This window comes from Myodes glareolus, chromosome 18, assembly GCF_982192425.1.
Source record: "Myodes glareolus chromosome 18, mMyoGla1.1, whole genome shotgun sequence".
In the NCBI taxonomy this organism is placed as follows: Eukaryota; Metazoa; Chordata; class Mammalia; order Rodentia; family Cricetidae; genus Myodes; species Myodes glareolus.
Genome location: NC_142043.1, coordinates 32203818 through 32231036, shown reverse-complemented (window position 1 = coordinate 32231036; position 27219 = coordinate 32203818). Strand labels below are relative to the sequence as shown.

General features: G+C 39.6%; 1 protein-coding gene across 4 annotated transcripts in view; it reads left to right on the top strand.

Moving 5' to 3' along the window:
- The first annotated feature begins 3475 nt into the window (after positions 1–3475).
- Positions 3476–27219, top strand: part of Znf451 (zinc finger protein 451) — a 57735-nt gene continuing 33991 nt past the window's right edge. The window contains exons 1-4 of one of the 4 annotated variants that reach the window (XR_015735451.1): positions 3476–3690; positions 4212–4295; positions 13421–13501; positions 15264–17588. Coding sequence is in view for 3 of the 4 variants with exons in the window: in XM_048430421.3 (XP_048286378.1) it covers positions 3670–3690; positions 4212–4295; positions 13421–13501; positions 15264–16757 (1680 nt within the window). In the remaining variant the exon portion in view is untranslated. Of the gene's footprint in view, positions 3691–4211; positions 4296–13420; positions 13502–15263; positions 26365–27219 lie in introns of those variants that run through there. The other 3 variants (XM_048430421.3, XM_048430419.3, XM_048430417.3) reach the window with 3 other exon arrangements.

Below are 27219 nucleotides of genomic sequence, written 5' to 3'. Positions count from 1 at the left end.
TCTCTGTCTGGCAGCCCCTTGTTCTCTCTCCAGCCTAGCTATTGGTCATTCAGTTCTTTATAAGATCAATCAAATGTTTTAAACAGGCAAAGCAATACAACTTTACAGAGTTGAACAAATGCAACCTAAAAAGAATGCAGCATATCTTTGCACCATTAAGCAAATATTCCACTGCATAAACAAATGTAACATATCTTTAACTAATATTTTACAACAGAGATCCATCAGGAAGGAAGGTATGGGTCACTCCTCCAGGAAAAGAGCCAAGAGCTGCTGAAGGGTTTGCTGAGGGTGGAGGACATACAGAATGGGTAGTAAAGGAAGGTAGCTATAAAGACCAGCTAAGGTCATGTGACCAGTTACAGAAAGGAGGATAATAATTGGCTTGAGTGCTTCTGTCTTGTTTTGTTAAGAATATGTCTGTACAGATTTGTGTTTTCTTTTCCCGATTTCTTTATCATGTAATATAACATCAGTTAAGAGAGTATTGTAGTTATCGCATTTAAGTTTTGAGATACCAAAAGAATGGCCCTCAAGGAACATTGCCATCTATTCTAAAATTTATATGCATTTGCAGTAGTATGCGAGAAAGTTTGTTGGGCTAGCTGGACCACAGTGAGGTTCAGTAGTCAACAAAAACATCTGGTATTTCGACCAACAGGCTGTCATCCTTAACTTAACCAGCCTTGGTTACTCCACCAACATACAGAGCAAGGACACTAGACCCGTAAGAACAATCTGCTTTCTTTTTCAACCTGAAAAAGTTACCAAACAAAAAGATTTCTGGGTACTTCTTCCCTTAAAAGATTATATTTTCCATTATGGAAGCTGTATTTCTTGAGAAAAAAAATGATACTAGCTAGGTAAGGAGTTAGATACAGGGTAACCGGGGAATCTGTAACTGTGTTTCAGAGCTCTGTCTCCTGCTAGTCACAACAACCCTGTAAAGTTAAACTTCTCTCAGAGGCTAGAAGGCCAACGCACTCTCCCAACTGCCCACACAGCTGACTAAGGAAGCCCTGTATCCTCAAAAGACCCTGACTTTATTTTATCACCATATACACTGGAATTTTTATTCTCAGACTGTTGTGGACTTTTCTAGAGGATTGTGGGAAGAAATAATGTAGCAGCCAGACTCAGTACACCATGACTTGGAAGGGAAAATGCTTTATCCAAGACTATGACCCATCTCATAAATATTCATGAAAATTTCTTTAAATTCTGCAATGCAGACCCTATTAGGCTGTTATCCTAATCCATCTTTGGGACGCCGAAATATTTTCTTTGGAGTGTGTGCTTTGTTTTGGTAAATAAACTTCTGCTTAAGTATAGACTGAGTTCTCCTTCCTCCCTTCCTGCTCCCCTTCCTCCCCTCCCTCCTCCCTCTCTCACTTCCTTTCTAGAAAACAAGAATGGAGACCCAGTAATTGAACTAATTTTCCACTCTCAAACAAGACTGACTATAGAACCACCTGACTCAACAGCTTCTTAATTCCTAAAATAGATTCCCAAGTTTTGTCCATAATTTTACGTTTTTCTTTTCTCTTTTGCTATACCATGCTTAATTAATTTTCTGTTACGTAGCTTCTAAACATGTTCTTATTAAACAGGGCAGCCAGAGGGGAAAAAAAATCACATTAAGATTTATGTAGGTTTTCTATTATTCTCTCTCTGGTCTGTCCGCGAGATTCAATACTTGTTAGCACTGGGAGATATCAGATGTAAGAAAGGTGACTAGCTTAAGAGTGCATCATATCTTGATCTAAAATTATCCATTCCACACCTCCATCCAAAATGTCAAAGAAAGAGAAAAAAGGCAACAAAGTGTTTCTGTTGGGTCCAGAGGGGTCGCACAAAGATGAGAACACCACCAAGTCTAATAAACCAGAAGCAAACTTTATTCCAGAAACCAGATCCTAGGAAAACCAGAAGCAAACTTAAAAATAAAAAAATAAAAATAAAACACCGCGGGGCACAGAAGCTTATCAGCTAGCCGAGACCACAGCCAGAGATGGTGTTTGTTAGGCTGTGGCAAAAGGCCGGTTTTTGACCCCACCTTTTATAGTTAGGACACCAAGCATTAGGTCTGGGTAAAGAAATTTTTACAACCTTGTCCTGACCCTTGGATTGGTCAGCGGAGACCCTAAAGAGGGGAATGAGTGCTAATGTCAGTGGGTAACTAGGCAGCGATCATGAAATATGTTTTAGGGGAGATTACAACGAAAGTCACTAATTGCGAGAAAACAGATATCTTTAGCAATTCGTCAGAAAAGGGGCTGCTTGTAACACTAGAAGGTTAATAAATTAGGATTAACTGGTTCTTGGGCTGAGAACTTAGAAGAAAAGCCTTTCACATTATTTTTAGGTAAATTTTCAGATATTGACTGCCATACTTTACAATCTCCATTATCAGAGCTCATTAATTAAACCTTTTTATTTATCCACTGTCTCCTGGTACCTCCGGGTGTAAACTGAGGTCATGCCTCTCCTCTGGTGTCGCCAGTTTCCCATAACAGAGACGGTGTCTGACCCAGAGGTCACATATCTCTGTCTCCTAAAGGTTAAACTCAGTTCACATCTACTGTTTATTAAGGATGGTCAGGACACTGCTCTTAATTTGTAGAGAGACACTCTGGCCTTGTAAATAAAACAGCCAGTTGTAAAATGACCTACGCTTCCCAAACATCTGAGAAAATAGCTCACTGTGAATGAATGATCCTTGATCTGCTGAGAAAGCTGCTGATAGTCTGTTCTCATTCTCCTAGACTTATAACTTTATATTTCTTTATTTTTACATTTTTATTTTCTTATGCCTGGACTCTTCATTTCCAACCATCTGGCCCGAAACAAAGATCACTGGGCTTTGCTTTCCTAAAGGTCTGAACAGGTTAACTAACACTACCAGGTCTATTTTCCACTGGTTCCCTTATGCCCACACGTTTGAGTCCCATTTTCCAAGAAATTAACCAACCAGCTCAGCCTAGCCTGGAGAGAGAAACCTGGACCTGGACCACCACCCGCAGCCCTTTAAGACCTAAATAGTAATGCTTTTAGTTTACAGGAACCCCTGTCTGGAAACCTGTGCACAACAAGGAAGCCACTTTGGGAGACTACTGCAAGAATTAACGACCTCTCAGAAATGTCACATAAGCTCTTGTATCTGCCATCCTTGCCAAGATGCTAAAGAAAAAAAAAATCCTCCATTTTTCCATCCGTCCCGCTTGTTGCCAGGGGAGCTCTTTCCATGCCAGTGTCTCCCAAGTTAAAGGGGGCAGCAGAATGAGATTTCGCGTGGACTCAAAACTCTTATCAGGCCCTCGCCACCTCCTCCTCCATCTTCCGGAGCTGCAGGTGAGCGCCACGCTCCAGGTCCTCGCCCGCTTTCCCGGCCACGAGGTCCGCGGCCTCGAGGCCGGTGGGAACTACAACTCCCAGGATCCTTCGCGGGGCGGGTGGTAGGCGGGGGGCGTACAAAGCGGCGTTGGAATCTAGCGGCAGCGAGGCCGCGCTTGGGGTCTAGCGGCTCGGCGTCCCCGCGGCCTGAGGCGTCATCTGCGTGGGCGCTCACGCAGGGCGGGTCGCTCGGCGCAAGGCGAGAGGGAAGTCGTGGCGGCGGCGTCGGGAACAGCAGTGGCGGCGGGAGCGTGGTGCTGACAGGCCGTGGGAGAAATGGGAGACCCGGGGCCGGAGGTGAGTGGCGGCGGCCCGGGCCTTGGCTCGGCCGAGCCCGACCCCGAAGGGTTTGTCTTCTAGGCCGAGGGCCTCTGCTGGGCCGCGGCCTGGGGCGATTGCTGGGCCTCCGGGCCTGGTGTACGTCCCTGTGGAGCCCTCAACAATGGCGGTCCGGCCGCCCCCAGCCCATGGCCGCCCTAGCTGTAACAGCCGCAGCCCTGAGGGTGAGAGAGGATTAGAGGCGGGCTGCCCTTGCTTTCCAGCTTGCGTCCCTGATCCTGGAGGTTTTGAGCCTGCAGCCCCGCTGTTGGAGAAGGCGGGGAGGGGGATTGTGGCAGCTCGCCTAGGAGGCTAGGTCTCTGCAGTTCCCAGACGCCTTAGCAAAACCCGCCTCCATGCAGTTCCGTGAGCCGGATTTGTGCGTGCTCGTGCTGTTCCCTCAGGGGCTTTTGTCTTAAACTCGTTCCTTTTGGAAAAAAAAATTTCTGCCTACGAGTGTGTGACTGAATAGATAAGCGTGTTTTGGCTTTTGTTTGTAGATAATAGAATCTGCCCCACCAGCTGGGCCTGAGGCATCTGAGTCAACAACGGATGAAAATGAAGATGACATTCAGTTTGTTAGTGTAAGTAGAGCCTGACAGTCGCGGTTTTCAGGACTGAAAGCGTGTGGTAAGCCATTGTGTGCTTAAACGTCTACATTCATCACTCAGCAGATAGGCATGAATGTCACATGCTGCCACACAATGGTGCACAGGACATTTACCTGAAGAGCTACCTGGAGGCTTACCTGAAGGGATACCTGAACTATTATCGTAGACTTCACAAAGTGGGTGGCCTAAAGAATTGTCGTGCCCGTAACGGCCCCTTCCAGATCTTCAGTTTTTCCATTCTGTACTGTGGACAAAAGTCTGATCTCTTTAAGACTGCATTTTGGGTTTTCTGTTTTGAAAGGAGGCAAGAATGCCTTCCAGATGTAGACACACTGGATGGGTTAATGTTGAGGAGGTAGGAAAGGACTGTAAAGAGGGCAGCATCTCAGTGTGGTGCATCTTCTAAGATAGCGTGAGGAGGTCCCTAACTTCTGAGGTCATCTTGTTACAGCACAGTACAATTGTTGGTCACAATGAGGGGTCCTGCATCAGTCACCTGGAGCGTTGCTGTGGTTTTCTCAGTTTATACCTTTGGGCCAGTAGTTTGCCAGCCTTGTGAGCAGGCAGGTGCCTGGGCCCACTCCAGATATGGTGAATCAGGAATTCAGGGTGGAGCCTAGGTATTGTCATTTTGGCATACAATGTGGGACATTTGGATCTCTCCACACTTCATCGAGTGATGATTAAGGGGAAGATAAACAGTTTTGGGTGATTGCCACCTAGAGAGGTTAAATTTGTGTATTTACTATTCTTTTTTTGGTTTATTTTCGAGACAGGGTTTCTCTGTAGCTTTGAAGCCTGTCCTGGAACTAGCTCTTGTAGACCAGGCTGGCCTCGAACTCACAGAGATTTGCCTGCCTCTGCCCCCCCCCCCCAGTGCTGGGATTAAAGGCGTTCACCACCGCTATTGACTATTCTTAAAGAATTAGTAAGCCAGAGAACATCTCTGCTCTCTACACTCCTGAAATGCTGTAGATAGCTACAGCTTGTTATAAAAGCTGTATAGTTCTTTATTGTTCTTCTGATACATATATGGAAGTTTTGGCTAACTGTAAAATAGTGACTATTAAAGAATATCCTACCCGACATTGAACCATTGTGGCAGTCCATTGTGTATGGGGTTGTTATGGGTTGTTGAGGGAGTTCTCAGAGTTATTTTCTTGGCAGTTTTTCCATGGCACACTGCACAATGTTCTTTTCATTTTGAACTTCGAGGATCTGGAGTGAGGTTTGCGGATACATTGTCTTGTTCCTTTCTTCCTAGAGGACTGAAGTATTTTGGAGAAAGGGGAATGTTGGTAATTAATACTACCCCTCCAACATGTGTTTGATAAAGGCTTTTATAACTCGTTAAGAGAGATATTTCATATTCTTCCCAAAAGATAACTCTTCAATATAAAATACAGCCTTCTGAGAAATTGATAGACCATGTAAAGAGTAAGGTTCTAAAAGTAAATTTTAGCCACGCTTAAATCCCGGCCCTCACGGAGGCAGAGACAGGTGTGTATACAAAGTGAGTTCCAGGATAGCCAAGGATAGAGAGATCCTGTCTTGTAAACCCGCCCCCCAAAAAAGGTAAATTGTTTATATCTTGTGAAATAAAATAGTTTGTAACTAGTTAATTAGGGTATTTGTTGATCTGAATTTTAAAAGTAATGTTTAAATTTTATTTTAAATGCACAGCTATTTCTATGTTTACATCAAGAATAAAGAATGTATAACATAGAAAACTTTGTGTGTACTCGTAAGTGCTATCACTTAAATGATGATTAGCGATAGCTTAATTTTACTTGAAGGTCCATTTAGAACCTCAGAGCTGGGAAGGCCACGTAGAAGGATCTTGAATTGGAAGGCAGTCTGAGCTGCTTCCTTAGGAAGTTCTAGACCTACTGTGTGCTGTATAGTGAAACCCTGTCAAAAAAGAAAACAAAACCAACACTGCTACTAACAGCACAAAAGTATCCAGAAACAGAATCTTATAGTTTTTTGTTTGTTTGTTTGTTTTTTTAAGATTTATTTATTTATGTATATAGTATCCTGCCTGCAAGCCTGAAGAGGGCACCAGATCTCATTACAGAGAGGTTGTGAGCCACCAGGTGGTTCGTGGGAATTGAACTCAGGACCTCTGGAAGAGCAGTGAGTGCTCTTAACCGCTAAGTCATCTCTTCAGCCCCCAGAATCTTGTGTTCTTTGTAACACAGTTCTGTTTCTCTGTTAGTTCTTATCTAGTAAAAATGAAAACCAGATTTCTGTCTGAGTTTTTCAGAATAAACTACGTTATAATGTAACATCTTGATTTACTTGGTTTTGATTATTAGCTTGTAATTTATAATGAAATTATGGTATGTGTTTCTGTGTGACTGTTAAAACTGCACAGGAGTAAACTGCCATCGGACAGGAGATTCTCTGGGATATGGAGACTAAGACACACCGCATACTTAAAACAAGGAATCTAGATATGGAGATGCAAAAATGAATCCTTTGTTTAACTTTTGTTGAAATATTCAGAGAAGTACATAGTTCATAGGTGTCCTTGTTTGATATTTGCAAAGGTAATAAATTTAACATTTAAAAAAGATGTATATACTTAATGTATGACTGTTTTGCCTGCATGTACAGCACCACTTGCATGCCTGGTGCCCACAGATCAGAAGAGGGCCTCTGATCTTCTGAGAACTAGAATTGTGGATGGTTGTGAGCCACAATGTGGTTGCTGGAGCCCAGATGTGAACCACATTATATGGTTGTTGAGAATACAGTCTGGGTTTTCTGCAAGTGCTTTAAGTGCTGAATCTTCTCTTGAGTTCTCTCAGTGCAATATATTTTTATAAGTGGTGCTTGTATTGGTAAATTTTTATTGTCAGTTTGACATAAATTAGTCAAGTAGGAAGAAGGAGCCTCAATTGGGGAATTGCGTAGATTAGACTGGCCTTTGGGCATGTCTGTGGGACATTTTCTTGATGGTTGATTTATGTAGGAAGACCCAACCTACTGAACATTATGCCTCTAGGCAGGCGGTTATTTGCTGGATTTAAAAAACATGAGCCAGAGAGCGAGCTCTTGAGTAAGGGTCAGTAAGAGCATTCCTTCTCGGTTCCTGCTTTGAGGTCTGGCTTCCCTCACAGCTGGGCTGTGACCTGGAAGTATAGCATGAACTAACACCTTTCCTCCACAAGTTTATTTAGGTTATGTTATCACAGCAACAGGAAAGTGATTTAGGACAGTGCCTCAGTCAAGAAAGGATAGCACTGATGAGAACTTTTTGTTTCTGCCTGTTAATTACGTTTTCTGTTTAGCAGTATGACCCTTTGTTCAACTTGTATCTTTATGGTTTCTTTTGCAATAGGACATCTTTCCTTATAATTTTTTTTTACTTCCAAAATATTAAGCTAACTGTTAACAGAATTATTCACAGTGCCACTTTAAATATAAAGGCATACACACTGCTGGGAACCTATCATAATCTTCATAACAAGACAAGAGATTCAGAATTTCAAAGCATAATTTTATAAATAATCTGAGCACCCAGATTGAATATTAATACTTACTGTAGTAGAAAGGATGCATGCAGAAAGCATCATTAAAAGTAATACATTATTTAACTCTATGTGTGTGAGAGAGAGACAGAGAAAGTAACTGTTTGCCATGTGTGCAGGTGTAGAGACAGAAAAAGTGTGTCTGCACTTCTGGAGTTACAGGTGCTATTGTGTCACCAGCATGGTTGCTGGGAACTGAACTCTGGTCCCCTGGCATACATGTATCAGCTTAACCCCGAACCATCTTTCTAGTTGACCCAAAGCATCTTTTGACTAGGTTTCTTAGACTACTCATTAAGCAAAATAATATTGAGGCTTAGAAAGTACAAAGTTGTGCGTTCTTAATGTTAGACCTATATATTTGATTTATATATATCCTACCTTTGAATGTCAGTATTTTAGTGCAGCAATGAGATAGAAGAAAATGGCACTGATAGAAAATTCTTTTACAAAAAGCACAGAATACTTTTTAAGAAAATGAAGAAGAAGGAAAAGAAAAAGAAAAAGATTCAAGGAGTCCAGGGAGGGCTGAAGAGATGGTTCATTGGTTAAGAGCACTGGCTGCTCTTCCAGAGGTCCTGAGTTCAATTCCCAGCACCCACATGGTGGCTCATGACCATCTATAATGGGATCTGATGCCCTCTTCTGACATGCAAGTGTACATGCGGAGTACTCATACGTAAAATTAAATAATTTTTTTTTTTAAAAAAAAAAGGAGTCCAGGGAACAGGGAAAAAACTTAGTGAGTAAAAGCACTTGTCCTGAATTCTATCCTTGGAACCTCCATCAAAAAATAATAAACAAACAAATAGATGTGATGGCAAGCGAGCATCTGTAATCCCATGGTGACAGCCAACTAGAGAGGAAAAACCTAACAGCAGCAGAAACAAGAGGGACCCTGCCTCAGCCAGGTAGAAGGTGAGAACTCTTGGAAGGTATCCTCTGACTTGTGCATGCCTGTAGTAGCACATGTGTATGTATTCACACATGTACACACATACACAGATAACATACATGTTCAGAAAAGGCATAAAACTTTATAGTTTATTGGTTTACTATGAATAGTGGTTGGTTATGTGTGTGTGTGTGTGTGTATGTATGTTAGTGGGAATTGACTTTAGGGCCTTCTACTTGCAAGTTGAGTACTATGTCCCCAGGTATTTGAATGTTTAAAATGGCATTGTGAATAAAAGAAGGAAAGCTGTGAAAATGAAAGAACAGCCATATGTGTAGTTTTGGAGATATATGTTTTAATGTTTTCTTTAGTTTTTAAGATAGGAGAAAGATGGCCCATATGACACAGATCTTGAATGAGGTACTATATTTGAACCAAAAAGTAGGCAGTTGGAAACCATTTGAAAGTTTTGAACTAGACAGAAGTAAGGTATATAACCCTAACTTTTGTTTCTTTGAAGTAGAACAGTTGTGGATGATACTTTAATGTATTAGCATCTCTTTCTAAATAGAAAAATTGGTGGTTTTATTTTGAGAATTGGTATTTAATTACAGTAATGCAAATAGTTTATTGTAATATATTTTAAAACTTAGAATAGTCTTGTGTTTCTAATATGTTCTGTATGAGCCTCTCCTGCTTAATTGTAATGGCATTTCGAGTTGAATTCTTTATTTTGTTACTGGTATAAGAGGAGATAAGACTGATTTAATAATTGGTAGTATAAGTTCATATAAAATACCTTATAATTTAATTACTACATGCATTTGTACTTAGTCCAGACATAGGTAGTCATAAATATTACAGGATTAAATATTATAGGAGATAATCTTACTTCATATTTGGATTGTGAACATTACTTCTTGAGGAATCAGTAACTTATTTGATTGGGCAGCATTATGAAATATAATTCAGGCAATGGTGGTTTTTTTTGTTTCACTGAAAGGGAACATGTTAACTTGGAAACTTAGGTAATAAGCAGCAATTTTTTAAAAATTTGATTTATACTTTTAAAGTACCTCTCAGTTAATAGTGACTGCACAATCAAATTGTGCATGTCACTCAGTTTTATTATCTGTATAATAGGATGATTTCAGTAATCAGAATCTCTGTAAAGCTGTTATGGAAATTGGATGGTATAATTTGGAAAACTTAGCACAGAGCCTGGTATGGGGCTTGATACATTTTCTTCATTAGGAGTAGAATAAATGGAGTACTACATGTTTTGGTTTCTCAGATTCAGTATGGTAAAGTTTTAAGTAAAGATAAAGGGGAAGTTGATTTTGGTGAGTGCCTGAAATCCAAGCGATGGGGAGATTGAGGGTAGCTATTGATACAAGCAACATCCAGGGAATTCCTGGTCAGCCTGGAGTAAGGAATGAGATCCCATCTCAAGAGAAAACAAGCCAGTGTGGTGGTATATACTTGTAATCACAGCACTCAGGAGGCTGAGGTAGGAGGATTGCCGCTAATTTATTTTGTATCTGCCGTGCAAATTAGTTAAACGTGTTCTTTACTTACACAGAAGTATTTTTCTTTGGCATGCTTATAGTTTTCCTTTCAGTTGTTATGTCTCCTGTATTATTTTTCTCATTGTTGTCATCAAATACTTGACATGCAACTTATCCAATGAAGGGCTTATTTTGGCTCACAGTCCACAATAGGGAGGAAAACATGGTGGCAAGAATATAGAAGCATCTGCTCATGTGTCTACAGGCAGGAAGCAGAAATTCTGCTCCCTCTTACCAGTCATGGGGTGGTGCTGCTCAAGAGTAGGGAGGGTCTTCTCAGTCCTGTCAAGTACAGTCATCAAGTTCTTGTCTCATTCTATGCCTTGTAAGTTAGTAATCATTTGTTGCATGAGTGAACTTCCCCCCTCTTTTGTTTTCTCTTGTCCTGGGTATTTTTTATTATTTTGTCTCAATTAATATAAATTGTATGACATTATTTTTTTATAGTTGAACAACAGTTGCATATCAGTGAAATGATGTAGTGGTAAAGTTCTGGTAGTCTTGCAGTCTTGCTTTATCTATCTGATCTTATTTTTGGCCATATTATGTATCTTTAGCTACATTTTAAGAATTGTTAAATTTTTTATATTTGAGCCAACATTTTGCCTGGGCTGGTCTTGGGAACTTAATAACCCTCTTGCCTTTGCCTCCTGATTGCTGGGATTTTAGATGTATACTACCACACCTGACTTAAGTTTTTATTTTCCCTAGTACTGGGGATTGACCCTCAGGGCCTTGTGCATGTTAAGATCCCCACCACCAGGTTGCACCACCAATCCCTTGCATACTCTTTAGTCCTGGCCTTGGACTTGTAGCATTTGTCATGTATTACAGGCCTGTGCTGCACATGCCCAGCTTATTTTCATTTTCTTGATAGATTTCTGTAATGTCCAGCTGGCTCTGGCCTGCAATTCCCTAGTATTACAGCCTGGCTAGCCTAGAACTTACCAGACTCTCGGTGCTGGAACTATAGGTGTGTACCAAGACCAATTTCTCTTTTCCATTTATAGAAATTCTACCCCTACCTCTGTGTTTCTGTTATCACCTGGAGACTTTCTTGATTCATTATTTCTGTGTACAGTGTTAAGTTCCTAAAAGTCAGGTCTGATGACACACAACTATGATGCCTGTGATCCCTGTACTTGGGAGGCTGAGGAAGATTGTGAATTTGAGACCAGAATGGGCTGCATAAAAAAGTTCCAGGCCACCCAGGCTCCATAGACCCTATTTGTCAGAAACAAACAAACCAGAAAGTGGAATACAGTGTAACAAGTTCCTAAATAACATTGCTTGAATAATCCAAACTATGGTGATAATATCAGTGGTCAAGCAGATCCATTTTCATCTTTTTTACTGCCTTCTTGAATTTGAACATATGATCAAATGATTGGACAATATCACTACCAAGTGTAGGCTTTAGTCTTAAAGTAGATGATACATCTCTGTTGACCGTGTGATTTTTTTTTATTACTCCCCCCCCCCCCCCCCGCTCTCATGAATGTTCATCTTAACACCTTGAGCAAAAATTCCAGTTCCTTTATCACATTTCATGGTTTTAAAAGTTTTGCTCACCAGTTTTATCTTGATGTCTGGATCACTGTCCAGAAGGATGGTAATTTATGATTTATTAAAACCTGAGAGAAAAACACAATCTGGATGGAGAGACTCTTGAGCTAGATGTTCTTACTTTCTGTCTACAGCAAGCAGCCTTCTTCACTCTGTGATCTCTTAAGATTGGTTGTGTTTTTTTTCCTATGTCCCCCCCCCCTTTTTATTCCAGTGTGTTAGATTTTAAAATTTTGAGTCAAGTTCTCACTTCATAGCCCATCCTGGCCCTTGAACTTCTACACTATCCCCTCAGTGCTAACAAAATAGGCATATACCAGTCATACTGTAGGTTTTAGAGGTTTTTGTTATTTGTTTTTACATTGCTCTCTTTGACTTTTATGGTATGGTTTATGTGCTTACAAAGCTTTATTTAGCATTTCTCTTTCAAAAGTCATTATTGATTGTACTGGTAAGACTACATAGTAGTTTTGGTGCTCAGTGTTTTCCCACATTCTGCACTGATGACTTTGCATTGGCTGTAATCATTTCGGTTTAGTTGAGAGTTTAGTAGTTTTCTTGGGGTGGGAGGCAGGGAGCATCTCCCAAATCTCACTCCCAAAATGTTCATACCCCTAAATTACAGACCTGCATGTTCAGTTGTTGGCCAGGCACCTTTGTGTACATCTGCAATGCTGGCATTGGCATATTTCTAGTCACTTGAACTTCTTTGATTTCTTGATTTTGTTTTTTTGGTTGGTTGGTTTTGTTTCTCATCTATTTTTTTTTCATTGTGCCCAGGTTCTCTTAGGTGCACTTCACTCTTTTTATCATTACCCTTATAAGTTGTATATTATTATATGTCTGTACTAATAAGTTATCTTGTTTTCCCAGTTTTTGCATTCTTCTGTGGTGTTTCTCTAATGTTATTCCCATTGTGATGTTACTTATTAATTCCTTTTTGCCTATAGAATTGAGAGCTGAACTTTTAAGCCTGACATAAGAATAGAAAGAAGATTGGAGAAGAATCTAGATTTGATGTTTTACTCTCTTAAGTTTAGGGAAATGAAGCTAAGTTACTGGTCAAAGATCTTTACGTTTTGTGCTATATACTCTGGTGATCACAAACTTGGATATCTTACTGTTGGTACTCTTCCTAGGTGAAATGTACTGGGTCGTAGTAATCCCTGTGGGTTTAGGTTTAACTTTTAGGTGCCCCTCTCCCCCCTTTTCTTCTTAAAGATACTGTCTCACTTTGTAGGCCATGGTGGTCTAGAACTTGCTGTCATCTTGCCTCAGCTTTAAACTGCTTAGTACTATAGGCATGTATCATCATTCATCTTTAAAAAGAAAGAAAGAAAGAAAGAAAGAAAGAAAGAAAGAAAGAAAGAAAGAAACTGTGAATAGTTACTTTTGCTTGTTTTGTTTGTTTGTTTTTTTCTACTACTTGTATGTCTTCCTTCTCAGAACCAATCCCAACAAAGAACATTGTTTAAAATGCTGGTTTGGTTTAAATGATGTTCATGATACTCATTTCTTCAATTCTGTTTATAGGAAGGACCATTAAGACCTGTTCTTGAATATATTGATCTGGTCAGCAGTGATGATGAAGAGCCTAGCACCTCTCATAGTGATGTAAGTACATTACATTTGATTTAAACTTTTTCACTTGTGTCAGTTAAGAGTTTTTTGTGAAGAGTGAGGAAAGCAATAATAACTGTGTAAGAGCATCAGTGCTCTAGAAAATGTTCATTTCTGTCAGGATGGACCAGCATAGGAGTTCAAGGAGTCGTTCACTTCTATCAGTTCTTCTTAAATTTGTAGGAAACTTAACACTGGAGCGTAATAACTGATAAAAAGAAATTGTAATTTAAAAACCACAAGCTTTTTGCTCACCTCCATCCCCTTCTTTCTTATAACTCTCTTCTGGTACTTACACAGTTGAATTCTTTACTTTTTGAACTATGTGGCCAGAGAAAATTTGTCTTGAGAGAAAGGAAGTGTGAAGTTCTTTCAGGAAATGGAATGTGGAGACTTAGAGCTGATAAATGATTCCAGTCTTCTTTCCTTTTATCCTTTCCTTTCCCCATCCTTAGAATTGGTACATGGGACCTGCTACTTGTGCGGTTGACCTTTAAACCAATGCCATATGCTAAGAGTTGAATTCCTTGAACCCTTCATGGCAATGTTGGCTTTCATTTGTTACTAACTTAGCCCAAATTCCTGTTAATGAGCTTTTCTTGATTAGAGAATTCCTAGTTCTTGCTTGCTTGTGGTGACCAGAGCCTTCTTGTTTTTTGACATAGGGACTTGAGACTTGGATCTGTGATCAAATGGCTCAGTTTAAGATTTCTCTCACTTCGTCTTAGCCCTCGCATTGTGTTGCTTTATTTTGTTTTTTTGCAGTTCAAATGAGAATTAGTCCTGCCTCACAGGATTGTCTTGGGGATGAAATGAAAAAATAAATATATAAGTTCCTTAAAACTACAAATATAAAGCAGAAATATACAACCGGAAGGTTATTCATGGGGAGTTAAGAAAAGAAATCTTAAGGCAATTTAAAGTGACCCCACTTGAGGGAGTTTAAAATTTTTTTTTCCCATTTCAGTAGTACTCTATTCAAGTTTTCTCCGCCCTCATCTTCCACTTGCTGTCTTTTATATACTGAACAGATGTTTTTTTTTCTTATATTGGTTGTTATTACAAGTGTTCTTACCATAGCATCTTATCTTAGCCTGGGGTTAAGCAAAAGAGTAAAGCAATACTACTTTGAACTGAAATTTGTTTGTTTGGTGTATGTGTGTGTGTACACATTTGTATGGATGTGTACAAATGTATGTGCAGGTGCAAGAACACACATGTGAAGGCCAGAGGCTAACATCAGGGTTCCTCTTCATTTGCTTTCTACCTTACTTATTTTACTTTATTTTTGAGGAGCTCCCAATGAACCTGGAGCTCGCTGATTGACTACACTGTCTGGCCAGTGCATTTCGGATTTGCTTGTGCCCATCTCCCCAGTGCTAGAATTACAGATGTCCAGTTGCATGCCTTGCTTTTATTTGGAGGGCATCTAAACTCGGGTCCTCATATTTGTGTGACAAGCACTTTGCATTCTAAACCATCTCCCAACTCAAATGATTTTATTTTTATCATGATTTTTTTTTTACGTTCAACATTAATGCTTATTGTTTTAATGGGGTCAAGGGTAAATGAATCCTGTGCATTTGGCTTCTGTTTTCTTTTGCCGACCTGTAGTGGATTGTTTCTGTCATTCTTATTTATAATAATATAAAATTTGAATTCTACTTACTGGACATGCATCTCTGCACTTGAAAGTTAACATATTAAAAGCATTTTTTTTTCTTCCTTGGTTTTCTTGTTCATGTGGATAACCCAGAGAATGCCTGAATCTAAGGTGCCACCCTCTGAGAATCATCGCCCAGAAATGTGCTCTAGCTGCAGTGTTCCTCTTCCCATTGGAGACAGCAGCTCCTCCTCTGGGAGTTGTGCCAACAGTCCACAAAGAATAGTTTCTCAACCTTCTTCTGTTGAGAATCAGTTGGAGAACCAGAAAAATGATCAAAATAATTCAGATATTAATATCTCTGAAACAGAGACAATTAAATCACAAAACAGTCAGACTCTACCTTCATCATCACTACTGGTCCCCCAAGAGTCTTTGGCTTTTTCTGAGGTCAAAGAAGATTTACCTATCACGATGTCTTCAACTTCACAGAATGGACAGGATGCCATCCTGTATCTCCAGACACAAGTGGCTGAGATGTCCAGAGTCATACGTGATCTGCAGTCCAGGAGTTGTTTTAGATTTCATCATTCTAGGTCAAGTGAGAACTCGTCAGTTCCTTGGGATATGTCCACCTCTAAGGAGGACGGCTTATCTACCGTTGAAGAAGAGGCTGATTGCAAATCTCCATCAGCTGATGACAAAGGACAGCCAACTGACCCCATGCAATCTAGTTTCACGGGTCTTTTGAAGAGAATGGAACAAAGAGGTGTTATAAAGAGGGTGACATTACAGTCTGAAACCGAAACATGTGAGGGGAAGCCTGATTGGATGACCTCTAAAAAACGTTTGGTTCCTCCATTGCATCCACTTTTGAGAATTGCCACCACTGAAGTTTTTAAAGACCCTGCTGATTGCCATCCTTCTTCCTTCATGGGACACAGGGTATATCCTGTGGCCAAGGACACATCTCCTTTCCAGCCAAATCCACCAGCTGAGGGACCCATTATAGATGTACTAGAACATAGCAAAAGAGGAAACACGACATCTCCTTTAGACTCTACCTCAAAAGAAATGGAGGTCATGGGTTGTAGGTTCTACCACGCTGCTTCCATTGCAGCCCGAGCTGCCAGCTATATGGCCTATATGACTCAGTATCAGCGTAAACTCTGGGAAGACATGGAAGATCTGGTTCATGATCCGGAGTTTGATCGTGGAAAAGCAAGGTGTATAATATCTGATGGCATGGATGCAGGACTTTGGCAGCTTTGTACCACCAGGGACATAATGGACTCTGTAGTCAGAGTTATGGCCATGGCAGTAGACTATAGAAGACAGGCCTGGCTTCGACTCACATCTCTCACCAAGAAAACCCAGGAGAAGATCTTACACTTGCCCTTTGATGGTACATCTCTTTTTGGACAAGATGTGAATGCTATTGTTGCAGAAGACAATAGTATTAAAGAAAATGAATATAAAGATCACAATAAATACTATACTCAGCATCGATACTTTTATAGTCACGAGCAGAAAGCACATTATCACAACAGAGGGTACTCCAAAGGGGATTGGTACAAACCCCGGAATCACCCTTATAGATATAGAAAAAAGGGAGACTCTCCAGAGCGACATGGGTATAAAAATTAATACTCTGGATGTTTAGCAGATTAGCCTTCCAAGATCCTACTTTACTTGTTTTTCCCCAGGTTGGGGTCATCTCAAAAAATGAGTGCATGTTTGGAATAATCACAGCTGATGTTTGAGTTCTAGACTTTTGGAATGAAGTTTATAATAAAAAGACTTTAGCTTTATTGGCCAAATGGAGACTTTGCTCAAAGGAGTATTGGACAGGGGTTTGTCCATTATTTTTGTTCCAAAATAAGTCCAGAAAAGGGTACTCAGGAATCTGAATCTTCTGGAATTAAAAGAAAATATGTAGATTCATGCCTCAGGAAAATCTTGTTGGTAAACTGAGGACTAGCAGATTTTGGATCTGGAAACAATTTGCTACTAGATCAGTGTTTACTAAGACTGAAGTGTAAAACCTTCATTTTTAGATCACCAGTGCTTCTGGAACTTCAGGCTTCAGCTTGATGGGTCATCAAAAAGTGGTAGATGTGTTACAGTCCCTCTGTTAAGATTATCAGCTCACCATAGTTCATACAGTTATCAAACTCTGTGAGACTTCAGAATTAGCCATGAAGCTATGTCTGCTGGAATTCCTTAAAATTTTTGCCAAATCCAATTTACTTCTAACTGGGATGATTAGATGTCACAGGTCTACTTTTGAACTCAAAGTGGAAAAAGTATTTTCCTACCTGTAACATGACTGTAGAAAAGTTAAACTCTCTTCATCCTGACTGAAGACTCCCACACCATCACTGCTCATAACGCTGCATGTGGGATAGCTTTCATTGCCATCAATCCTTGTAGTCTTTGACTTTCCACGCTCTCGTATCCACCACCTGTGAGACTCAGGTGTGAAAGTGGGCCTTCCAGTGAGACGGCCTTCTTAAACCTGTTTTCTAAGCAGTTGATTCTTTTGAACTTGATAGTGCATTACATTCTCAGTACAATAGACAAATGCATCGTCATGGCCCTGGAAATACAGAATATTACTCCCATCATCCAGGCATGCAAATCTGAACTCTTTAAGAGCAAGAATTCCAAACATGCCTGACAATCTGGTCTCTTGAAGTAAAGAGGGATGCCATTAGTCTAGACTTCCTTGAGAAATCCCTGATATGTAAAGTCTGATTGGGTGTTTTCAGGATACACAGCCTGTTTCTGAATATAGGTGATAATACTTCTTACTGAATTCTCGAAAGGTTGGAATCAAGACTTGAGTGACATGTTCTTAGTTGACTTAATTTGTCGTGTAATCCAACTGGACTAACTCTAAGAGATGATTTACATTTTGCTCCCAATAATAACGCTCCTCCTTTCTGGAGCTGGCAGCAGATACCTCAGTTATGTTAGTGTCCCACAGTATCATCTCTCTAATCTCAAGGCAATGGCTGTAGAATATACCAGCCCCTATGTCCTTGTCTTCACAGCATGACTTTTAAAGTAGAAAGTGTCAAGTTTGAGGAGGTCTGAACACGTCACCTAATGTAACTTGGCAGCCAAAAAATCATTTTTTCACAAATGTAATTATGTAATGTCTTGGATGTTCAAACACCTGCTTTTTCTTAATTTTTAATCTGCGTGATCAAAATGTTTTAAGTATACTATTAGTGGAATATAGCACTGTCTTACGGGTTTATGTGGTTTCTGTTTCTTACCATGATCCTTACATCATAGTGGTTGACATTTTCTGTGATGCTAACCTCTTTGTAAGTCAGTAGACAATGCCTTCCTCCTTTCATACCCATAGCCAGCACTCTGCTTAATCTACATTTCTTCGTCTCACTTCATAGACTTAGCTACCTGACCTGGAACTTGATATGTAGACCAGGCTGGCCTTGGACCCATAGTGATCAGCTTAGCTCTGCCTCCAAAGTATTGGAAATAAAGGCCCGGCTGGCACTTCTCATTTGTGCGTATAGATTGAAGGCATGGATTTCACAGCTTGGAAGAAGTTACTTTGTCAGATCATTGTAGGGTACTGTATTGGACCTATTTGTTTTCTTTATGGATTGAACCTGAACTAGTTATCAAGCATTTAGCAAATTTAACCAAATTGTACCACTTTTCTGTGTTGTCAACCGCATTTTACTTTGACTTTCTTAGGTTCGTGCCAGGGCTCTCTAAACTGTCTCTCAGATGAGCTCCAGAAAAAAACAGACTTTTGTAGCTCACAGCGAATTCTTTACAAAGGCGTAGACTCGAGCCCATACCGGTAGTAGTGCAGTTTCTTCTGAGAAAGGAGTAACCACTCAGGCAGCACTGGAGAAAGGGTGCACGCAGCTTTGTGCGATGTTTCTGACTAGTTCGGTTACTACAGATGTTCTTCCTTTTCCATCTTTCCCTGAATTATGCTACATAGCACATATGATTTATGAGATACCCCTGTTGTTCAAAAACGAAACAAAAATAAATAATGCTTGAAGACGTGTTCTTCGAAACTGTTTTGGCATTCCCACCTAATTTATTTGTACCGATTATTGCTTTAAATCATAGTAGACAACAACATAAAAAGCACATGAACTTTAGCACTTTAGTAGTTTTCATATTATTACACACTGTTAAATATGTTCAGGACAGCCCTACTGTCATCTTAGATGTTTATTCTATTCCTTAATGAAGTACATTGCTTGACCACTAATTGTTAAGTCCAAGCAACTCCAAAGGACTCAATTTTCCTGAAAGTAAAGGGTCAGGAAATCACCAAATTAGTGATTAAACAGACAAACTAAAAAAAAAAGTATTTGGCCCTTGAGTCGTTTGTGGTAGAGTGGGAGCTCTCTTAGCTATAGCTACTTGACTCAGAACTATTCCAACATCTTTTACCTGTTTATCTTTTTTTTTTAAACTCTGGCAAACTTGAATGATTATGATGGTGTTATAAAAGTTGATACTTGGTGTAGTGAGACAACCCCAGTAGACAGTACAGTAGAATATAGCATTTAGATTTAACCAGCTAAATATTTAGATTGTGTTTGCAGAGCCTGCAGCAGAATTTCCTATTAGGTTGAGTGAGAATATCACTAGCTTTTTTAGACACTTTGGGGTACTTAAAAGTTTAATGATTTGATTTTCTCAAAAGAGATGTGTTTAGTGATCCTTTCCTTCAAAATGTCATTTCTTGACTAGACGTAAGATGTATTTGAAGACAATATGATTTTTTGTAGTTACTGTGTATAGAGAAATACTATTTCCATTTATTGTTATATAAAGTGCCTTTTTAAATTTTATTCTTATGTTTAAGACCTAACCTTCGATGTGGTGTTTATGTGACTTCACAGTGATTTACCTAGTTTATTATCTTTATTATCTGTACAATTGCACTATTTTCATGTACTTCTGAATGCTAATTTGTTTTTTATAACACTGTTACTAATTTCAGAAGGTTATAGAATAAATCTCCCTCTTTAATTAATGTCACAGAAGTTCTTTTTAGGTTTTAATGATTGGTTTCTAGACATAAAAGTAGCTCTTTTTTTTCCTTGGCATATTTTAGATTTTCTGATTTAGTCATTTATCTCACATCTAACCTTGCTCATCATAGCCATAGTAAAACAACTTATATTTGCTTAGTGGATGTGTTTACTGGGATAGAAACAGCAAGGTCATTTTAAACAGTAAAGTTGATGGCACTATATATTTATATATAGTAGTCTGTGGCAGCTTCCTTGTCAGTATAATTGGTTTTTTTTTTCCTTTTTAAACTGGCAGCTTCTTTGTTAGTATAACTGCATTTATTAGCCTTCAAAATCCTATTTTTGAGGGCAGCATATATTCTTTCAGGCTACTTTACTGCATTATACCTAAGTGACCTGATTGATAATGTCCTTAAGGGCCTGATACATCCAGGATATATACCTCTCAGGTATTGTAAGCAAGGAGGTTGAAAAGACAAAGTCCAGAATTCCCTCTCAGTGTAGAATTGGATACTGATAAGGGTAACAGAAAGGTTAGCCACACTCATCATTCTTGAAGTTCTAGTTTGTTGGGATTCTGCTGAAGGCTTGGGATTATGGGTTAGATCCTTTTAGGAGTAGGAGACTGCAATAACAATTTTTTTCTTCAATGTGAGGCATATTTTGCCCCAGTTTTGCACTGTCCAGTTCCCCTGTTTTTGAAATTTACCCATATGTACTTAATGTTGATGGCTAGACCAATAACTAATTGTTAACTGTGGATACATCTTATGCATGTCATTCGGTTGTCAGGTTGATTCTGTGTGGTTTTTAGTGGACATACAAACTAGACATTTCTTTTCACTTAAAACTTAAAGAAGTTATCAGTAAGTGAGTGTTGATTACTGCATTGAATGCACATTTCCTTCATAATTAGCAAGTTTCATAAACCATTAAAATCTATAGAGTTTCCTTTCCTGGATGATTGATGAGAATGGTGTTTTATTAAATTCTTTTTCTCTTATTAGTGTAGTCCCATTTTTGTACTCCTGTGTCATTTATTTGACTTTATTATAATGCACTTTTGTATTACTTAAGATCTTACTACTGGAGTTTGTGTTCACTTCCTGTAGGATGTAGAGGTGGTCACAGTTCAGTTGTGTCTTGAGAGGGGCTTTAGGTAGCTTCTCAGGCTGCCCCATACATGATTTTCCTGCTTTCACCTCCTAGGGGCAGGGACTTCAGGGGAATGGCACCATGCTGGGCTTTTAGTCATGCGGTCTTTCTAAGGGTTTTGATACTGATCTGTCTTTACCCAGAATCTCTTCCCAAGGAAGTCTGATTTTTTCCTGTAATCTCTTCGATGTTGAGATTTTTTTATGCTTAGCAGAAATGTGTGTGCATGATATATGTGTGTGTATGGTGAGTGTGTGTATGTGTGTGTGTATAGCACATGGAAGCCAGAGGTTGATGTCAGGTGTCTTCCTTATTTACTTTTCATTTTGTTTGTTTGTTTGAAATAGGGTCTTTTATTGAACTATTGAGTTCACAGGGTTAGCCAACCCAAGACTAGCTAGGCAGTGAGGTCCAGGAATTCTCCATCCCAGCCCCACCTCATACTATATATATTACACATGCATGCTACTGTGCTCAGCATTTTACATGGGTACTTGAGTCCTTGTACTTATGTGGCAAGCACTTTATCTATTGAACCCTTTCCCCACCCCACCAAAGGAAAACTTTGCTCAAGTTTTCCTTCCGTCTCTTCCCCATCGCTTCCCTTCCCTCTCTTCTCTTCTTCCTCCCCAACCACCTCCCAATCCTAATTCATGTTCCTAAGTGCTGGAATTAGAAAGTGTGAGCCATTTTGTTCTACTAGCCAAGATTTTGATGTTAATTTGTATATTTAAATGTCATTTAATTTGTATATTTAATAGTCAAAAGCATTTGTGATAAGAATGTATTTAGTTTTTCTTAAAATCTTTAAAAAAAAATACAGGGGCTGAGAATATAGCTCAGTGAGAGAACAGTTCTTGCCTAATGGGCAGAATGCCCTGGGATCAAATCCCAGTACTGCATCAACCAGTAATGGTATGTCTATACCCAACACTTATGATGTGGGGGCAGGAGGATCAGAAATTCAACATCTTTACTACCTACTCTTTAGAGTTCATGGCCCTCATGAGACCCTGTCTCAAAAAGAAAGAAAAGTATTTCAGCGCCAGTCCAGTCTCAGTTCTTCTTGACTCTTGAACTGTGTTGTTTTTTTTTTCTGTAATGTCTCATTTAATGGCATTTTCGTAGTTCAGATTTATATATTGGTGGTGGTGTTGCTTTTGGTTTTGTCTTAGATACAGTGTGTCTATAGTTCATGTTGGCTCTGACTTCAAGACAGTTTCACCTCACTTTCTCAAGTACTGTGATTCCAGGAGTGAGCCATTGTATGTTCTTCACAGATTCATTTTGTATATATTGTTAATGGTTAAATTTATTATCATAAAATTCATTTATAGTATAGCTCTGATATGTTTAAAGTTAACCAATCTTTGGGTTTTAAGGGCTTTACTAGTTTTTTTCTTTGAGGAAGCTGTTGCAGATGGTTTATTGAATTTTTCGAGGTTAGAGTTCTCAGGTTTCTCTTAGAACTTTGAAGACCTTAGATTTTGCTTTTGAGTATTATAGTGTGTTTAGTATTCTTGCCTCTTCTCTTTGGTATAAGTGAAAGTAAATGTATATTTGGTGATATTTTTTAAAAATTCAACTTTGTAAATGCCTCAAGTATTGCTCTGTTAGAGGTTCTGTTCTTCCTTGTACAAGGCTAGCTTTTCATGTGCTCCTTTTCCCCATGAACTTTATGCCATGCTTTTTGTTTTCTCTTCTGTAAGAGTGACTATCACAGCATTCCATTTGAAGGGACACAGAACTCCCGTTTTTGTCTGTGGTGGCTGAGTCACACTCCTTGGACTTATAATGCGGTGTATATGTTAAGTAACTTACTGTGCTATGGACCCTTTGTATCTTTTTCAGTTAGTAAGGCAACACTGACCTGAATAATGATGGGATGAAATTACCTCCAATCTTTAAGACACAGGGTGTGTTGTTGTTGCTTGGTGTGTGTGTAAGGGAGGTGCTTTCATAGAGGGTCTTGTTGTATAGCCCAGGCTGACTCAGGACTTGTTGCAATCCTCCTGCCTCAAGTGCTAGGATTCCAAGTCTTGTTTGAAAAACATTTCATTGCCAGCTAGGTGTGATGTCCCATACCTTTGATTCCCAACATTATGGAGGCAGAGGCAGGCAGAAGATCCCTATCAGTTCTAGGCCAGCCTGATCCGTATGGCCATTTGTAGGCCAACCAAGGCTACGTAGTGAAACCCTGTTTCAAGAAAAAAATAAAAAATCAACAATAACATCCTATTTCTTTGTGGCAATTTTCCTGTTTGGAATGCAGCCCATTTTATAATATCTTAAGTAAAATATATTTAATATGTAAATAACCTCATTTAGATTTTTAGCACAGAATTGTGTATGTATTTATATTTCTTTAATGACCTGTAAAACTCTGTGTATTGTGAATGGTTAGACCACCTGGGTCTTGGTTGCAGTGGATTTAATTGTCAGTTTCCTTTCTGGGAAGAAAGGCAAGGACAGAATGTGTGTGCAGATGTGTCAGTAAGTGATTTGTTTGGTGTGCCTCCACTTTGATGCAGACTCCCTCGGGTCACATCTTTTAGGGACAAATTTTTTTCTGTTTATGGCTGTCCATGCACTCTTGTTAGTACTTGGTACTAAGTTTTAGTTGTCCCTCCTTTGAGATGAGGAATAGCCTTCACTCTTCCGTTGAGGTTCTGCACTACGGCTGTTCTCACAGTGCTCACAACTTCTGTTCCACATTACTCAGACTCAGTTCACTCGTGACACTGATTGTTTTAGTCATAATTCTTATCTCTTACTTTTTTGTTCCATTTTTGTGTAGTGAAACAAAGGTGGAATGGTGTTTGAATTTTAACACTAAAGGCTTGGGCCTCAGTATTAGCAAGTCACTTATTGTCTCAGCCTCCGTTTTTCTACTTTAAGGTACTAACTGGGTGTGGTGGCACACACCATTACATGCCAGCGCTGGGAGGCGGAGACAGGCCATTCTACATAGTGAGTTCCAGAACAGCCAGGGCTACACTAAAGCCTAATGCAGATTTAATTTTATAACTAATTTTGTTATTTTGCATTCTTAGATTACCTATGAATGGGATGAATTGCATGCTTTTTACTTTTTTGAAAATTTCATACATGTGTACCATGTATCTTGATTCTGTTCATCCCCACTCCCTCCTACTTTCCTGGGCCTCCCTAAACAAATCTCCCTCCCAACTTATTGTACTGGCTCTTTTTAAAAATCCCACTGCTCTATTTAGTGCTGCCCATGTGTACATGGATGTGGAGTCATCCACTGGCCATGGACAGCTGTCAGTCACACTTCAGTATCCACTGTGTAGGCAAGGACTGAGAAAGGTATGGGTACACTGAGGTCTGGTTATGGAGTACGTTCTCACATGGGACTCCATCCAGAACAGAAGCCGAGAAAGAGCCAGGCATTCTGATGCTCGTATACTGCAGTAACTGCCTTATTCACAGGAATGTGTGAGGTGACGTCATGAGAAAGGCCAGCTAGAGAGGTCAGAAAAGCCTCCCTACCAGCTGGCTCAGCTGACTTTGGAGGGTGTTAGTGTAGTTGGTCTGCTTGAGTAGCAGCCTTTCATTTAGGGAGAACTGAGACATGCAAAGCCGAGACTGCCATGAGGTTTGCCTGTGTTCAGAATGGTAAGAACAGCCTTAGAGATGTACAGAAATGAAGGAAATGAAACTGTGGAGAGGGTAAGTTATGCATGAAGATGTGTCGGTTCCTGTGACTAAGTGTGTTGCTTGTGTGGCCTAAAGGTTATGGAAGTGTTCAAAAATTGTTTTGTACTGTGTCTGCTCTGCACGTCTAAAATAATTGAAGCTGAAGAAAGACCTCAGCATTGCATTCCTTTCCTGGGGCAGCCTAAGCAGTGAGCGAGACGTGAGGCCTGGTGGAGAGCACTGAAGACACGGAGTGGAGTCCTCCTGGCTAATGCTGCATAGGGTCCTTAGCCAGTGCCTTCAGAGCAGCAGCTGTGGCCAGTAGCTCTCAGTTCTGACTTACGAACAGTTTCTGGGCAGATGTGGAGAAAATGAACATGTGTAAGAATGTTGTAGTTGGCACCTGCAGGTGGTTTGTGCTCGTGTGTTTTGTGCTTGTGGTAATTCCAGTAGCCCCCGACACTTTATCAACTCTGCTTTTTTTCTTTGTTCTCTTTCCTTTTTATTTTTCTGATACAGGATCTCATGTAGCTCAGGCTGACTTTGGACTCACTGTATAGCTGAGGATGACCTAGAATTTTTGATCCTCCTGCCTTTACCTCTTGAGTGCTACGGTAACAGACATGAGTGACCCGCTTGGTTTATGTGGTGCTGAGGCTCAAACCCAGGGCCTTATTGAATGTTAGGCAAGCACCTTAAAGTTACATTCCAAGTTCTCTTTCTGTTTTGAGACAGGGTCTACTCTGTAGCCTAGGCTAACCTCAGATAGGCAGTGGTTCTTCTGCTTCAGCCTCCTGAGTGTGGGAATCACTGGCATGAGCCACTGTGTCTTGTCCTGCTCACTTTTCCTTCCCTCCTCTCTTTTTCTCTGCCCCCCCCCCCCACCTTCTTCCTTCCCTTCTCTCTTTTTCCTCTGTCAGAGGCATCACAGTGGCACTCAGGGTTAAAAGTAACTCTCACAATTTCATATAGTCTAAGATAGTTAGAAATCCTCCTTCAATTCCAAAGTTGTATAAACTCCTGCGCGCATGCACATACGTGTTTCCTGTGCTGAGGGTCTGTCATTAGAAAAATAAATATAGAAAGATACTAACAGTTTACTCAAAAGATGTGACAGGTAGTATCTTAGTTAGCAGATTTGGTGGTACCAGCTTTCTTACTGGTATAAAGTGTAGAATGGGGTATATCTGCATGTTTGGATTTTGACTTTGTTTATATAAAGCAGATATTCTGTGAACTCTGTATTTGTGAACAATAAACTGGAGTGGGAAGGAGATGGCTTTGTAAAAAGGGATTTTTGGTTTTAAAATTATTGCTGAGGGTGATGAATATATATATTGTACTGCATTGTGTATCTCCTGCTTTATCTGTATTTGGATATAAAATTCTTGAGAAAACTTGCTGCCTTTCAAACTGTTTTTTGGGATGAGGCTTGAATCATAAATTGGGCAAAAGGGACTTCTGGTACCTAGAACTTTGGGATTGCAGATTACAAACTAACCTTGGAAAAATGATGACAAAAGTGTTTAAATTTGGTAATGCATTTGTTTCAGGAAGTCTTCCCGACCAAGTATGCTAGGCGGGTGGTTAGTATATATTGCTTTTGCAGTTGGCCTCTGTTTTTAGCTTTTTGAACTTGGGGTCCTTTACATAGCAGTTAAGGGAAATGAAGCTAAGTGAACCCTTGCCTTGGGTCATTTTCTGTGCACCATTTTTACTATTCAACCTCCTATAGCCAACACATTTTTATTGCATTTTTAGTATCTTTGCTAAAAGCCAGAAAGTGCCTTTTGGTGAGTCAGGTAGGAAAATGGTTGTTGAGAGCTCTTCTTTGAGCCAACTTTTGCAGAATGCTTTTCTCTTAACTTCTGTTATCCTGTGAAATAGGTTGAGTAGTTATCTCATGTTACAGAATTAAATTAATTACAGAATTACTTTAACTGAAACCTGGATATAGTTTACTCATGTTTCAGTTAAAATAATTTTATAGGAAATACAAAATTTATTATTGCTACTAAAGTTACCTTTTTGAGATGAGCAGTGATTCAAGAATGTCTTTTTTGTATTATTTAAGCCACTTATATACTACATCAAGCTGTTATTCAGTGATTTCATTCATAAAACCCCATGATTTTTAACATTGTGTTTCTAGAACTTGTCAAAGCAGACTCACTTCTTTAACCTTACAGTTTTATTGAGTTAATCTTGGTAAAATATTTCTGAACAACTGATTTACCTAGTGACAGTAATAA